Source organism: Guillardia theta, assembly GCF_000315625.1.
Source record: "Guillardia theta CCMP2712 unplaced genomic scaffold GUITHscaffold_9, whole genome shotgun sequence".
In the NCBI taxonomy this organism is placed as follows: Eukaryota; class Cryptophyceae; order Pyrenomonadales; family Geminigeraceae; genus Guillardia; species Guillardia theta.
In genome coordinates, this window is record NW_005434665.1 from 988,815 (window position 1) to 1,003,647 (window position 14,833).

The 14,833-nt window shown below is 56.1% G+C and overlaps 2 protein-coding genes across 2 annotated transcripts; both read left to right on the top strand.

The window, feature by feature from the left end:
• Positions 1-788: 788 nt before the first annotated feature.
• On the top strand, positions 789-3,272 carry GUITHDRAFT_161375 (hypothetical protein; the record flags this gene model as incomplete). The annotated part of the gene is made up of 14 exons (XM_005839268.1): positions 789-830; positions 890-974; positions 1,146-1,246; positions 1,288-1,404; positions 1,482-1,566; positions 1,615-1,665; positions 1,708-1,783; positions 1,838-1,918; positions 1,972-2,044; positions 2,098-2,133; positions 2,182-2,655; positions 2,696-2,774; positions 2,856-3,192; positions 3,253-3,272. 11 exons carry the CDS (start codon positions 789-791, stop codon positions 2,257-2,259), a joined length of 825 nt encoding a protein of 274 aa, XP_005839325.1. The 3' UTR covers positions 2,260-2,655; positions 2,696-2,774; positions 2,856-3,192; positions 3,253-3,272.
• A 7,644-nt stretch (positions 3,273-10,916) lies between these two features.
• Positions 10,917-14,205, top strand: GUITHDRAFT_134032 (hypothetical protein; the record flags this gene model as incomplete). The annotated part of the gene is made up of 14 exons (XM_005839269.1): positions 10,917-11,526; positions 11,569-11,649; positions 11,745-11,833; positions 12,052-12,198; positions 12,480-12,550; positions 12,594-12,696; positions 12,821-12,891; positions 13,011-13,088; positions 13,130-13,184; positions 13,229-13,336; positions 13,410-13,556; positions 13,691-13,843; positions 13,936-13,989; positions 14,176-14,205. The coding sequence occupies 14 exons, from the start codon at positions 10,917-10,919 to the stop codon at positions 14,203-14,205; spliced, it is 1,797 nt and encodes a 598-aa protein (XP_005839326.1).
• Positions 14,206-14,833: the final 628 nt, after the last annotated feature.

The following is a 14,833-nucleotide window of genomic DNA, read 5'->3' on the forward strand; positions in this document are numbered from 1 at the left end:
CCTGAGGCAGATGGTGAACAGAAGCCTTCTCCTCTTACCTCTCCTGCCCGACCCTCTGCTCTTACCTCTCCTGCCCGACCCTCTGCTCTTACCTCTCCTGCCCGACCCTCTGCTCTTACCTCTCCTGCCCGACCCTCTGCTCTTACCTCTCCTGCCCGACCCTCTGCTCTTACCTCTCCTGCCCGACCCTCTGCTCTTACCTCTCCTGCCCGACCCTCTGCTCTTACCTCTCCTGCCCGACCCTCTGCTCTTACCTCTCCTGCCCGACCCTCTGCTCTTACCTCTCCTGCCCGACCCTCTGCTCTTACCTCTCCTGCCCGACCCTCTGCTCTTACCTCTCCTGCCCGACCCTCTGCTCTTACCTCTCCTGCCCGACCCTCTGCTCTTACCTCTCCTGCCCGACCCTCTGCTCTTACCTCTCCTGCCCGACCCTCTGCTCTTACCTCTCCTGCCCGACCCTCTGCTCTTACCTCTCCTGCTTCCATCTTTATTGGTTTTTTCAACCTTTTCTTTCTCCTCCCTTCCCTTCTTTCTGCCCCGGTTCTCTTCTCCAATTTCGTTTGTGACCACTTGATAGGGCAAAATGGCAGCAGCGAGTGACATGTTAAAGAAGGCCCTTGCGGTATGCTGCAGCAGGAGGAACAAAAAGAAGAGAGATGGACGTGAAGTTGTGGTGCCGGTAGTTTGGGGGGAAGGAGCCGGGGCGAAGGCTGCAACGGCACAACTGGGCAGGGAAGGGGGTTGAGATACAAGGAGGAAGATGAGACGTAGGAAGGAGAGTGTGGAAGATGGAGAGAGAAGAGGCCATGGGGGCGAGTGACAAGAAGCAGGTGAATCCCTCGGACAGTCAAAGTCGACTTCTTCTTGCCGTCATTGAAGGTGAGGACAGCAAGGGGAGGACAGAGCGACGGTCAAGGCCTGCATGCTGATGGTGGAGGAGGAGCGAGCGGGGATGAGGGGAGCTGGTAGTGGAGGTAACAAAGGGGCAGGCTCGTGGGGTCGAAATTCGCTTCCTCAGGACTACGTCGAGAGTCTCTTCGACTCCATCGCCGAGCGCTACGACAGGGATATCCTCCCCGCCCTCTCCTACACCGGCACGTCTCCTCCACCCCCTCTCTCCTCAAGCTGACTTGCTCATTCGGCAGGTCCGGCAACGATGGTAAGCATGCTCAGCAAGAGGATGACAGGCGTGGCTGTGCTGGAGGAGACGCAGAAGCCTGTCAGTCTCTTCCCCGACGCTGAGCAGGTCAGGTGCAACGGGCTGGAGGTGAACTGAGCTGATGGCAGTCGACAAGTCCGAGAGCTGAAAGAGGAGCAGAGTTCCCTTCCCTGGGTCTCAGAGCTGCCGATCTTGGTTGCGGCACAGGATCATGTGGTGCCGTCTTCAGATCAGCTTGTCGAGAGGTAAGAAGAGGGAGAGGGTCACGAAGAGAAGGAAAGGGAAGGAGGAGGAGGGGCCGGGGGCTGATGCTAAGGTGCAGATGATTGGATGTGATATATCAAAGGAGATGTGCAAGGTGGCAGAGGAGAAAAACATTTACGATAGGGTGGAAAAGGAGGAGGCAGGTAGGTGGGAAATGGAGGAGCGCAAGAGAATCACCCTGGCTCCTTCAGCTCGGTTCCTTTCCAAGCAGCAGGCAGAAAGCTTCGATCTTATTCTCGCTGGTCCTGCTTGATGTTTGTCTGCCTCTTTTCACGTGAGCACAGGAGACGTTTTCCCCTACATCGCCGACCTCCAGCCCATCCTCGCCCTTGCTCACAGATGTATGCGACAAGGCGGCAGGTATAAGCGCAAAGAGCATGGCCACGAGCAGCATGAGAGTTGAGCGAGTGTCAGATTTCTCTTCACTGTCGAGGCTCCTCCTGCTGCCGACGCTGAAGTTTCACGGAGGAAACAAGCAGAACTTGACGCGACAAGGTGGGCTTGAGGAGGGAGGAGGGAGCCAAGGAGAGAGGTAAGGCTCTTGCAAGGCTGAGCAGGAACGCGCGGTTCAGCCATGCGGAGGAGCAGGTGAAGAGACTTTGTGGTCTCAGTCAACTTGAGGTGCTCCCTTGTGCTGGGCCTCTCTTCTCTTCTCAGTTCTACTGCACATGCAGGTGGAGGAGATCAGCGGCTGCACTCTTGGGATTCAAGTCAGAGGAGGGGGAGGGGGGGGGTCTAGGTGTGACTGAGCGTGTCAGGACGGAAAGTTCATACGAGGACAAGTGTATCTTGTCAAGAAGCAAGGGAGTCAACCCCTTGAGCCATCAGCAACCTGAGGTAGAGTAAAGCTGTCTCAGATACAAGAGTCAAGCTGTCCCAGATACTTCAGATACAAGAGTAAAGCTGTCTTAGATACAAGAGTCAAGCTGTTTTAGATACTTCAGATACAAGAATAAAGCCGCTTTTGATACAAGACAACACTGAGCATCTAGACAGACTCAACGACCTGACAGCTCAAAGCAAGCACTCTCTCTCTCCCCCACCCTCCCCCTCTGGCTTCTCTTCTTTTGTACTTCCAAAGTTTGACCTTCTCGTTCTGTTTCTCGCGGTGGTGAACAGCGTGGCTGTGACCATGCCCCTCGCTGTGTCTGGCAGTGGCTCCGACTTGCCGGGCGACAAGGCTGCCGTCGCCTCCACCTCCCAGGTGTGTGCGGTCACAGCCGGCTTGTGCACTGAAGGAGATTCAGAAGAGGAGGCGGGAGAGCAGCAGACCTTGTCGCGAGAGAGCCCGGCTACTCCTGAGGGGTGGAGGCGCTTGAGACTCGCCGGCGTCTAAACGAGATCCCGCAGACTGTCAAGGCACCATCAGCTGACTCCAGCAAGTATAAAAGCAGGAGAGGTGAAAGAGGAGCAAGAGCAGAGAGGAGCGTACAGGAGCCTTGAACTTAGACGAGTTTCGTTGCTCGTAGGATATCATGTCGTCAGACTTGAAGTGCACGATCCTCCCTCGCTCATCGGGCAACGCCGTGTCAAAGATAGCTTGGCTGCTCATATGCTTCCCGATGGCCTTCCCGTGTCGTATCGCGTCGACTTGTTCGCGGGTGCTGCGTTGGTGACTCCCAGCTCCGATCGCCATCTCCTCCAGCTCCTCCCGCTTCAGATTCCCGTGCCGTCGCCTCGCCTGCTCCACCGTCTCCTTCTGCTTCTGGACCATCCAGTCCCTCCCGCTCGCCCCGGCTCTCTTGGACGTGACGTAGCCCAGGCTGCCCACCTGCCCCATGTCAGACGCTCTGACTCGAGAGAGAGAGAGAGAGAGAGAGAGAGAGGAGACCTTGTATCCCGACGGCTCTCTGTCTTTGGTCAAGATCTTATACTGACTACCCGAAGCCACAGGCACCTCAAACTCCACAAGAGCTTTCCTCGACAGTCCGAAGTAGCTTTCAATGACGCTCTCCTGCAGTCTCGTCAGCGCCGCTGCGACTCTTGCGCGCCAAGACCTCTCCACTTCCCGCTCCCTCCAGGATGACGATAGGCAGACCCGCGTAGTAGTTGTCGATAGAGCTTGCACTCTCATCAAGGACGATGAAGTCGATCCCCCCAGCTTGTGCTACTCCCAACTCTTCTTCAGCTGGCTCGACATCTGTCCTGTACTTTATCCCTATGTTCGAGTCGGCATTCACCGTCTCCTCCTCTTCCTTCAGCTGCTTCACGCGCCGGTAGCATCGGATCGAGATGAAGAGCAAGACCAGGAAGCAGAAGCCCGACACCACCACAGCTGCGATGCGACCAGCCGTCCACCACTCCGGCGAGGTCTCGAGGTGCTTTGGAAAGCGACCGCAGATGCCAACTGGCAGAGAGCTGGGGATGGTGGACAGCTGGAGAGGGTTGCTGAGAAGCTTCTGGTCGAGGTCGCCGAGGATCACCAACGCGAAGGGCTGACACATGTCGCTGTTCATGGCGTTCGGCGAGCTGCCGCGCAGGGAGGTTGCAGAGATTTTGACAAGCACCTCGCTGGCTGAGAGGTTCGACAGCCTGACAGCCTCCACATTGTTGACAGCGTCGCCTCCGACAGCCCCGTTTCCCCAGTACACTTGACGTCTGCTGCGATCTCGCGGATAGTCGGACAGAGGCTTGGTTCCCTCCGGTGACGTCATCATGATCGGGGTGACCTCCAGCATCAAGTCCAGGTTGTTGACCAGCACTGCCGGGGCACCCATAGAGCCTGGAGCATCAGTGTACGCCAACGTCACAGTCAAGGGGCTTCCCGATGAAGCTGCATAGATCGAGAAGTTGTACATGACAGTCTCATTCAGCGACAGCGATCCCTTCTTGAAGCTGAAGGAAGGTTCGAACGAGGCATACTGGCAGGCATGAGACGCCAGATCCCAGCACCGCGTCACGTCGCGCAATCGTTGACAGTAAACGATCAGATCGTTGTTTCCGCACTCAAAGCTCGCCCCACAATCACTGTTTGACCTGCACAACTGTGCAATGTTGGGGCCTCCAAGGCAAAACTTCGGGGATTGTGACTGGACAGCAGTGAGCCTCAAGCAACAAAGAGCGATCGACAACTACCTGGTTGAAGTCAGAGACACAACTTGACGGGATGGAAACTATGTCATGATCTAAAGCGATCATGCGAAACGTCTTGCGCTTTGTTTTGTACGGACATGAGCTGATCTTACTCAAATTTTGTGCACAGACTTCTGAAGAGTAGAACATCGTCGGGATTTCTTTGAAGACTTGTCTAGAAGGACACGAGCTATTGACAAAACACCTTGGGACCGACAGGTGTCAGTGTATGGCATGCGGAGTGAGATTCCTACCATGAAATGCAGCACGTCTCATCCAAGTCAGACGAATATCCGACCCCGAGGGGAACGGGTCTTGCCGAGGGATTGGAAGAGAAGATGGTACTGCAGGTTTGCGAACGACCATCTTCCATACTATTCCATGGTTGGCATGAGGTACCATAATCCTTGCTGAATCTCTCAGAGCCTGCGCTGCTTCTGAACAGCTCTTTGTTTTGCCCAGTGCACTCGCACGTTAAGTCAACGGGAGGCTGGATCTCTGTGGAGGAGGCGCTTGAGCGAGTTGCTTCAGCAATTCCCAAGGGAAGGACCTTGTCAAGCGAAGGGATCCCGAACCCGAAGAAACGGCTGGGCCAGGGGTTGAGGTGGGCTTGATTCAGGTCCCCTCCCGACTGATTGAGCACATGCCTTAGGGGGGCCGCGGCTGTCACCAGCATCGCCTTGACTAGCGCGGCGCTGGGGGAAAGTCGACTGCCGAGCCCCCGGAACCCGAGGGGGTAGAAGCCATCTTCGAAGTACTGCCGGACGAGGGCGGCTAGAGCCCCGACCTTGGCAGCTGACGATGAAGACCCTGACCTCGCAACGAGGTACGACTCACTCTTGGACGCGTTGTCGCAGCACCTGCAGCCTTTGTTGCCCCCCGAGATGGGATTCCCGTCTGACCGGCCCGCGATCACGTTCACGCCTGGAGCCACGAGCTCTGGCTTGACCCGAGCAAACTGAAGCTGGTCGAGAGAAGAGAAGATGCTGGAGGAAGCCGCCTGCTGCGAGACCCCATACCCTCTGCCCGACGTTGCGTCCATCGCTTCTGCACCGAAGTTCTCAGTCAGGTAGCGATCCTTACAACAAGACGGCTCTCCATAGACTGCACGTGCGGGATTAGCACAAGTGTTGGTTTGATCGACATTGTGAGAACAGTCAGCGGGCCTGCAAAGAAGACTAGTCACTGTCAACAAGCAAGGTTCGACATTGTTCGATCACCGGCAGCTTGGATCATCTAGATCTGTTGCTGCAATCATGTTCTTGATCCACGACTGAGATGTTCCCACTGTCAAACAGTTCTTACAGGTGCCTGGGGAGCTGATCGTGTTGTCTCCATAGAGTCCATTGTCACCCGCCGGAAAGATCACCAGCATATCTGAATGCCTCGAGACAAAATCATCGATGCTCCATGCGTCGACTGTGTATCGGTTGCAGATGCTGGGCAATTCGTTGATCTTGTAATCACCCGCAACCGACTGAGCTGGGTCGAAGGACTTGTCCTAAAGCAACAGTCATTGCGGCAAGAGCGGAGCACGAGACAGAGGCACCTGCTGCTTCCACCACAGATAGTCCTCACATGTCCAGGGGTTGACGAAGACACGAGAGCCAGCTCCATACGCGGAGGAGAGGAGAGCATCCCCGATGTCAGGTGGGGTCAAGAACAGACTGCCTGAATCCGCGATGTCCACAAAGAAAATTTTGGAGTCGGGAGCTAAGCCATCGAACTGCTCGAGTCTGGATGGAGACGAATCAGGATTGAGTGCCTTCCCTGCCATGCTCGTCGCCACGTGGGTTCCGTGCCCTCCCCTGCTCAGCTTCAGCCGCCGTCCTCCTGCCACCATCTTCACTGACAGTCAACGAGCAGGAGGAGGAAGCAAAACCTCTCTGGAGCCCGGGAGGGACGACTCTTTGCCCCGACTGCTGTGGGTTGATCGTCACCACCACCGTCATTGGGGGGTCCATCGTATCGCAAGCTGCTCCAGCAAAGCCGCCTTTGCACGTGACCGCCTGGACTCCAGCAGGGTATCGATCCTGCTCAGCATGTCACTTGCACAGGCTCTTCGAGCAGCCCACCTGAACTTCACCTGGACTCCCAGGTAGGCAGACCCGTCCTTGCGGAGGACCTGCAGGTTGAACTCGAGCATCGACTGGCGTCGGTTGAGCGAGGTTCCCATGTCGGGAGCCGGAGTGTATTGAAAGTAGGAGAGGGCGCTCTGAAGGCTTCCTTCGTCCATCACTATCTCTACCTGGGTTCTGTTCTTGAAGGGAACGGAGTAGTTTCTCCCCTCAAAGGTTGCATAGTACGACTGGTTTCCATTCACACCTGCCTCACATCCATCACCTCCGACCCTTGGCCATGCATGTTCGTCTGCTCACCGGGACTGAGCGCAAACCACGACGGCAGAGCGATGTCGCCTACGCCTCCTTGACGTGTCGAGCTCGAGGTGTCGACGGGCCGCCCCAGCAGCTTCACGGTCAACTTGAGAGTTCGATTGAGCCCAGAAGACTCGAACAGCAGCTGCTTGAAGCCGAAGGTGTAGAGCCCTCCAGCTTCAGCCGTCAGGAAGTCCGTCGAGACGAGGTACGTTTCTTTCCTTGCTCCACACCACCCGGACGTATTGCACCAGGTTGGTGAGCAGGCGACCTGCGGGCCCGACGGAGACGGGCAGACTCGATCAGCTTCTGTCATCGCTGCAAGTGCAAACGTCTTGGAGACAGTTCCGTAGGGGAAGAGGTCCAGGTTTCGAATGCGCATGATCGCTGACCCATCAAGTCACTTGTCACCATCGAATCTTCTAAAATCCTCACCTTGATCAGCTCCCATGCAGTGCTGCATGGAACATCGCGGGGGAAAGCAATGTCCCCCACAGACATTGCAGAGGTCTAGTTGCCTACCCGAGTCATAGGTGTTGTCACAGTAAGTCTCGTTCCTCAGGTAGCAGACGTCATCTGCTGCAACCGCGTTCGTGTTTCGGTTGCCAAGGTCAAGCGAGTGAGTGTTCTCGTCCAGCAGGTCTTGACCGTCCTGCTTGTCACTGCAGTTGGTCGATCGAGTGAAGAGCTGGAGAGCAGCCGTGTGAAGGATAGGGGAGCTGCCGTTGTTCCACACCAGGAGGCGCCATCCATCAGCTGACTGGCGGAGAGGATCGATGACTTGGTGGTGCTGGTATTCCGACACGCTCGAAGCAGCGCTCGTCGTCACCCTATGAGTCACCTCAGCCCCTTACCCGCCATCACATGAACCTCACACCTGTAGTTCATGTCCCACCGGTTGGCATTCAGGCAGTTCTGATTCCACCAGGATCGGTTCCGCAAGTTGTCAGTCTTAGCGGCTGCTTGCAAGCGTGAACAAAAGGGAATAGAAGGGGGACAAGTACCGACGGCATAGACTCCATTCTCAAGCACACAAACCCCGAGAGAGTTCATCTCAAGGAGATTCGCTTGTACTGTCAACGAGACGTTCATGTATAGATTGAGGTTGCGAGCTTGAAAGCTGTCAAGTCTCCAATCTTTGCTGCTCATCGAATCAGACTGGAACAAGAGCATGAGGGTCGCATCACCTATTTGGTTGCAAGTAGATGTCGTAGACTTGTCCAGGCTGTAACAATGCTGGCATCTTATCCGTGAAAACGACCGAGTCATAATCTCTTGAGTCTATCCACAACCTCGAGCACATCCCACATGGTTGACATCCTGACTGCACTTGATAGCCCACAACCTTGCGTCGACTTTGATCCACCCGATTGAATGGAGGAACTCGCGTGTACTCCTCCCACCATGCTAGAGTTGTGTTGTACGTGTAATACTCCGCATTCTTCTTGGCATCGCCACCGGATTTGCGCTCCTGTCAGGTGGTCAGTGTTGTCGTGATCGATTGGAACGCATACAGGAAGGTATTGTGTGGCAAAACATGAAGAGAGCGCAGGCTCCAACAACCTTCCCTCCCAATTCATCATGCAGGTATTGAATGACACTTTGCCGTTCAGAAACGAAACATTCTTGCATATGTCGACTAAAACCCCCTCGCTGTTCCTGATCGCACGAGGCTTTGGGTATTTTCCTCCTCCTGGATGAAAGCAACAGATAAGCGGGAGGGTTGTCAAGTCACCGACGAGGTACCTCTGGTGATGTTGCAGAGCTCGTGCATGGCGGTTTGAAGGCTTTGATATCCGGGTCTATTGGGCACTGGCAACCAAGCTCTCACTAGTCTCATGGGTTCACCAGCCTCTTACCGTTACCAAACGCCTGGAAGAGAAACTCTCGCACGGGGGGCAAGGGATGTCGGTAGTCCACAGGCGCCAACGAGGAGAAGTTGAGCGAGGTGTAGAAGCAGAAGCATTTCTCATACTGAAAGTTCCAAGTCAGCAACTGCTAGGCGCTCATCGCACCTTGTCACCAGCAGGGCACTAAACACGGACCACTGGAAGCCTGCGGTTGTTTTCAAGTGCTCGGTAGTATTGTCAAGTTCGTCATATGCATACGTCTGCTTGCTGACAAACATCTGGACTCCATTGTTCCAAGTGACGTTCCCCCCGCAAGCAGCGCATAGTCGTGCACCTACTTGCAGGGTGCGGAGGAGAGGACCTCTCAGCGCTGCCCAGCTGTCGACCAGCAGCGCAATGGTCGGGTCACCTCTGAGTGAGAAGACGTAGCCCCGCTCGATGCGATCACGGCGGTCTCGGAAGCGAGCATTCAAGGGAGGGTATCGGCTCGGCACTCCCGCAGTTGTGCCAGAGTCTAGCAAGTGCGTATCTCTCGCTGAGAAGAGCATCATCTGAATGAACGCACTGAAGTCTCTCTCGCCCAGCAGTCCAGCATAAGCAGACGCTGAGCATGCGCCCAGCCCTTGAAAGGCTCGAGCGGGATTCAAGCAGAACCAGGGGAAGGAAGGCTGCCACAGCATGCAATTGTCGTAGTCGAGCCCGGTGTCGGAGAGTGAGACTAGCTGACCAGACCCTGTGAGCCCGTTCAGCTTGAGCAGCAAGCCATCGCTGATCTCGGACTGAAGCCCTGTACCGGACATCAAGATCTTGTCTTCCAGCAGGTTCCTTGCCATGTACACTCCTTGCACCTCCACCGACAAAACATCCACCAGCTCGCTCACATAACTCACAAACTCAGCAGCCTTGCCCCTCCTGATCCTTGCTGATAGCACCCGACGATTGCTCTCATGCGCGACAATGTGTTCGCTGTCTCCTAAGCCTTCTTTATCTACCATGCTCTTGATCACTTGATCAACCTCTCTGTTGTACCTCATGTGATGTGGAAGAAGCAATATTTTGAAATCAATCAGACTTTGCCCGACACTTGCGTTTATGGCGCTGAAAATGTCATCATGTGCCATGCTTCCTGATGTTTTTTCTCCTATCCAGATCACTCCTGGCAGGGTCAGAAGGTGAGCTGCTCGAGATGCTCCTGCTGTGATGAGGAAGGTGTTGTTTGACAAGTACTCCGTCAGCTCATACCCCAGCACGTCTTCCACCTTTGCCCTCTCCTCCCCGGCAAAGCTTATGGACACTTGCATGTACCATTGCTTCAACTGGTCAGGAGAGCAGAGTTGTTTCTGCTCCTGCCTCCCATCCTTGTGCTCGGCTACGGCACAGGAGACGAGGCCTCGTCCTCCTGTCCCGGCACCTTTGCTTGAACTTTTTCCGTGGGCTTCGGTGCAGTGGAGGCTTGGAGGAGGGTTGTCTGAGAGAGCAGGAGAGAGAGCATGGAGGAGACAAGCGAGGAAGCAGAGGTAGGTCATCTCATCGACCTCATCCTCGCATGCTTCGCTCCTCCCTCCTTCTCCTCCACGCCATGGCACTTCACTGACCTCTGGTAGCAACCGGAAGGTCAACGCGGGGATGTGGGCCTTGTGTCATTGCCCGGCGGGCCCGGCACGTTCGGTCCACTCAGTGATCCTCAGTACCGGGTGGTACATTGGACCCCCTCCTTCCTCTTAAAGAATCTCGGCCCAAGGGGGGGTAGGTAGTGCACGTGCGGTCATGGTGAAGGTCAGCGGTGGAGGAGGACGAGTGAAGGGGGAGGCAGGGAAGTCAGGGGGGGCAGGAGGAGGAGCAGGGGGACCAGAGTTTCCTGCTCAACTAGCGACCATGATCACAGAGCTTGAAAGGGTGAAGAACAGCCCAGAGGGACGAGCTAGGCTTGCAGTGCTCCATGCGGTGAAACAAGCAATTGCAGAGCGGGGGGGAGCCATGAACTGTGCTTCCTTAGCCGCAGCCCTTTTAAGCTCGCTCGCAGAGCTTCAGGACGAAGAAACATCCTCAGCTGTCCTCTTTCTTCTCACTCATATTCTTCAACATGTTGGACCGAATCTTTTGCGAAATAAGTTAGAATCCCTTGTTGACGTGGTAGGGAAGGCGATCTCAAACTTCTCATCCTCAGCCTCAGTCGCTCGACATGGCGATCATTGCATGTTCATCATTGCCAAGAGTCAAGAGCCCACGGCATGGCGCGGACCTGAGATATCCATCATCGTTGACCTCCTCCTCTCACACTCTGTAGACACGAGACCAAAAGTCCGTAAAAGCGCGCAAGGGTTCATCGTGAGTTTGATCTCGGAGGAAGGGCAGGCAGTGGAGGTAGCTCGATCCTTCATTGAGTCCAAGGTCATGAGCTTCTCCTCCTCTGTCTTCAAGTCTTGTACTGGCACGGAGACAGTAACGGCGCTGCAGCTGCTGGGAATGATAAGAGATGTATCTCCCTTCTTTTCTGCTAAAGCCATCCAGTCAATCGCGCAGAACTTGGTGAAGATGTTGAGCAGCGACAACGGGAAGATGAGTCAGCATGTCTACTCCTGTCTGGACTCGATGATGCAGGTCGGCGAAGAAGACGGAGAGACTGTCTGGTCGGAGAAGCTCTTATCGCGGATCATTGCTGCTGGAGTATCGAGCAGACCCAACGTTCTCTCGGGCTCTGAGAGCATCGTAGCTTGCTTCAGGTTTCTTCTCACGGCAGTCGCAAAACTGCAGGAGAGAAGCTCCATGGCTGCTGCAGAAGCTGCTTCCCTCGTCTTCGGTTCTGGTACCTCCTCCTTGCTAACTGCATCTCGGTAAGCTGTTACAGTGTCAGACTACATGCTTCCGTCGCCTTCGGGCTCCGATGAAATTGCCGTCGCTGCTGCTAATCTGCTGTGCGACACAATAGGTGATCAGCATGCTTTGAGTCCTGCTCCTTCTCTTTATCTTTATCTTTATCTTTATCTTTATCTTTATTTGCATCTTGCTTATTTCTGCCTTCAGATGTCTGCATTAAGTCAGACATTGTTGAAGAGGCAGCAGCAAACAGCAAGGCTTCTACAGTGGTTGAGTCTGTTGTGTCTCATGCAGTGGTATGCTCAGAGACTCCTCGTCATTCAGCTCATTCTTGATCAGGACATGCTTCACCCTCGTTTCAAGAAGCATTGGCATTGCACCCTTGCTGTCTCACAGAGTCTTTTCAATCGATTCCATGCGCGCTCGTCTCTCCTCCTTATGCCACTTCTGCATGCCCTCCTCCCGATCTTTCAGGTCCCCGTCCCTCACCTTTCTCTCGCTCACTCCTTGGCAGGCGGCGCAAGGGAAGAAGGGGATGACGCCGAGGGTTCAGGAGGAGGTGGAGAAAACTCTTGGAGCAGTAATAGTGAATGTTGGCCCTGAGCATCTCCTTGCTCAAGTTCCATTGTTCTCTGACCCTTCACACCCTGACCTGTCTGAGGTACCGCAGACTTCCCTCCTCCCTTCCCTCCTCCCTTCCCTCCCCCCTTCCCTCCTCCCTTCCCTCCTCCCTCCCTCCCTACCCTCCCTCTCCTCTCTCTTTCCTGCCGCTCTCCCCCCCAGTCGCCCAGTCTCCGTTGCTTGCCTTCCCCTCTCCCTTTTCTACTCCTCTCCCCTCCGCCTTCCCTGCCTCGCTCGCCGCTCTCATCCTCTTCTGTTTCTTTTGCTTGCCTTCACCTTCCGCCTCTCCTGCTCCTCCTCCTGTGCTGAGGGTGAGGGCAGGCAAATAACGTGTGGCTGCTGCCGGCGATGAAGAAGCACGTGCGGGGAGGCAAGCTCGGCTTCTTCGTGAAGTAAGAGCGCATGCGGGTGAGTGAAAGCTGAGGGAGCACACAGAAACCTCCTGCCTCTCGCGGAGAAGCTCCGGACCCTTGCGATTGCAGCCGATGAGCAAGGAAGGCCAGTGGAAGCCAAGAACTTGATGATGGTCTTCCATCAGGTGAAGAAATTCTCCCTCTCCTCCTTCATGATCCTCGTCCTTCATCACCACCTCCTCCTTCTCGATCCTCCCACTCTTTCTCCTCTTTCTCCTCCTTCTCCTTCTCCTCCCTCACTTTCTGCAGGTATGGGGGCTGCTTCCGTCTTTCATGCTCGAGTCTGTCGATATTGCTGCCTCCTTCCCATCTATTGCTAAGTGAGCTGCCCCTCCTCCCTCCGCCCTCCTCCCTCCTCCCTCCGCCCTCCTCCCTCCGCCCGCCCTGTTTCTCACCTTGTCCCTCCTCCCTCGCTTCCCCCTCCTAACTGGGCTGCCAGAACCCTCGGGGGTGCCATCGAGTCTGATCCTTCGCTGCGTCCCGCCTGCTGTCACGCGCTCCTAAACGGCATCCGAAGGTGCTGGCGGCGAGCTTGTCGAGCCTCTAAGCCTTGAGCAGCATGCGGACCTTGAGCAGCAGCGATCAGTCGATGGAGGAAGAGGAGGAGGAGGAGGTGAGAACGTGCTGGGGGAGGAGGAGGAGCTGAGGGCAGCACAGCCTCGCTTGCTTTCGGCAGAGGAGGCGGCAGCTTCCCTCACTTGCCTGGCAAGTTTCGCCAAGAACTATCTCCCCATCCTGTTCAACACCATCTCCTCAAGCTCGCAGGTGAGGGACAAGGGGGAGATGCGAGGGGGGGTTGAAGGGGAGGAGAGGGGAGGGAGATGAAGGGGACTGGCAGGAGGAGAGACCGCTTCTGCTTGAGACGGTCGGGGAATACGCCAAGATCACAGAGAGTTCGAGACTCAACGGGCTCTTTCAAAACGTGATGAAGAAGCTGCTGACTGCTGCCGCTGCTGGTGGTGACCCCATGACCGATGAACCTGAGGTGCGCTCCTGCCCCTGCCCCTGCCCCTGCCCCTGCCCCTGCCCTTGTTCCTGCCCCTGCAGCACGAGCAGGAGCAGCTGATTCCTCTTCATCCCTCCCTCGCTTCTCTTGTCGCTCTCTGAGCTGGAGGGCAGCTGGAGGCCAACAAGGTTCTGCTCCTTGAGCTCTCTCTCGCGCTCATGCCGGCGCTCGACGAGGCGAGCTCGGAGTTTCTCTTCAAGAGCTCGACGCCCTTCCTGTCCGACCCCTCGGGATCCGTGCAGAAGCGCGCTTACAAGCTACTGCAGGTGAGAGAGGCAGGGGCAGGGGCAGGGGCAGGGGCAGGGGCAGGGGCAGGGGCAGGGGGAGTAGGAAACTCAAAATTTGATGGTTGGAGCAGCTAATGGGAGAAGAACATACGTCACTCATGCAGAGGAAGATTGGAGACCTCCAGGTTCGATGTACCGCCACCAGCTCCCCTCTTTCCCCCCCACCTTCCTCCTGCTCCTGCTCCTGCTCCTGCTCCTGCTCCTGCTCCTGCTCCTGCTCCTGCTCCTGCTCCTGCTCCTGCTCCTGCTCCTGCTCCTGCTCCTGCTCCTGCTCCTGCTCCTGCTCCTGCTCCTACTCCACCACCTTGCAGTTATCTCACTCTCCTCTCAGACCGCCATGATCGATTCGCTACCTTTGCTCTGGCCGGGCGCCAACAAGTGGCGGCTGCGGTGCATCCTGAAGCTGGTGGAGCATCTCGGATTTGACGTGTCCTACATGAAGGTGGGAGATGAGCAAGGGAAGGCAGGGAAGAGAGACGAGAGAAGGAGAGGGAGAGAGGAGGGAAGAGGAAGAGCCAAGGAGGCGGGGGAGGGGGGGAGGGTAGAGAAAGGGCAGGAAGAGAGGGATGACTCGACTTGGCAGCTTATCGGAGCCGTCATGGGCGAAGTGATTCTTGGAACAAAATGCCACGCGAGAAAAAGCAGAGAATGTGCATTCCAGGTCTGCTCCTGCTCCTGCTCCTGCTCCTGCTCCTGCTCCTGCTCCTGCTCCTGCTCCTGCTCCTGCTCCTGCTCCTGCTCCTGCTCCTGCTCCTGCTCCTGCTCCTGCTCCTGCTCCTGCTCCTGCTCCTGCTCCTGCTCCTGCTCCTCCTTGTCTTCGCCCTCGTCTTTTTGGTCTCGTTCGCCTCATTTTGGTTCTCCTCCTTGTTGTCGCTGCCTCCTCCTCGTCTCTTCCTCGCTCTCTCTCTGCTCCTCGTCTCTCATCTCCCCTACAGATTCTCGTCAGTATCGCTCAGAAGGTCGACTACG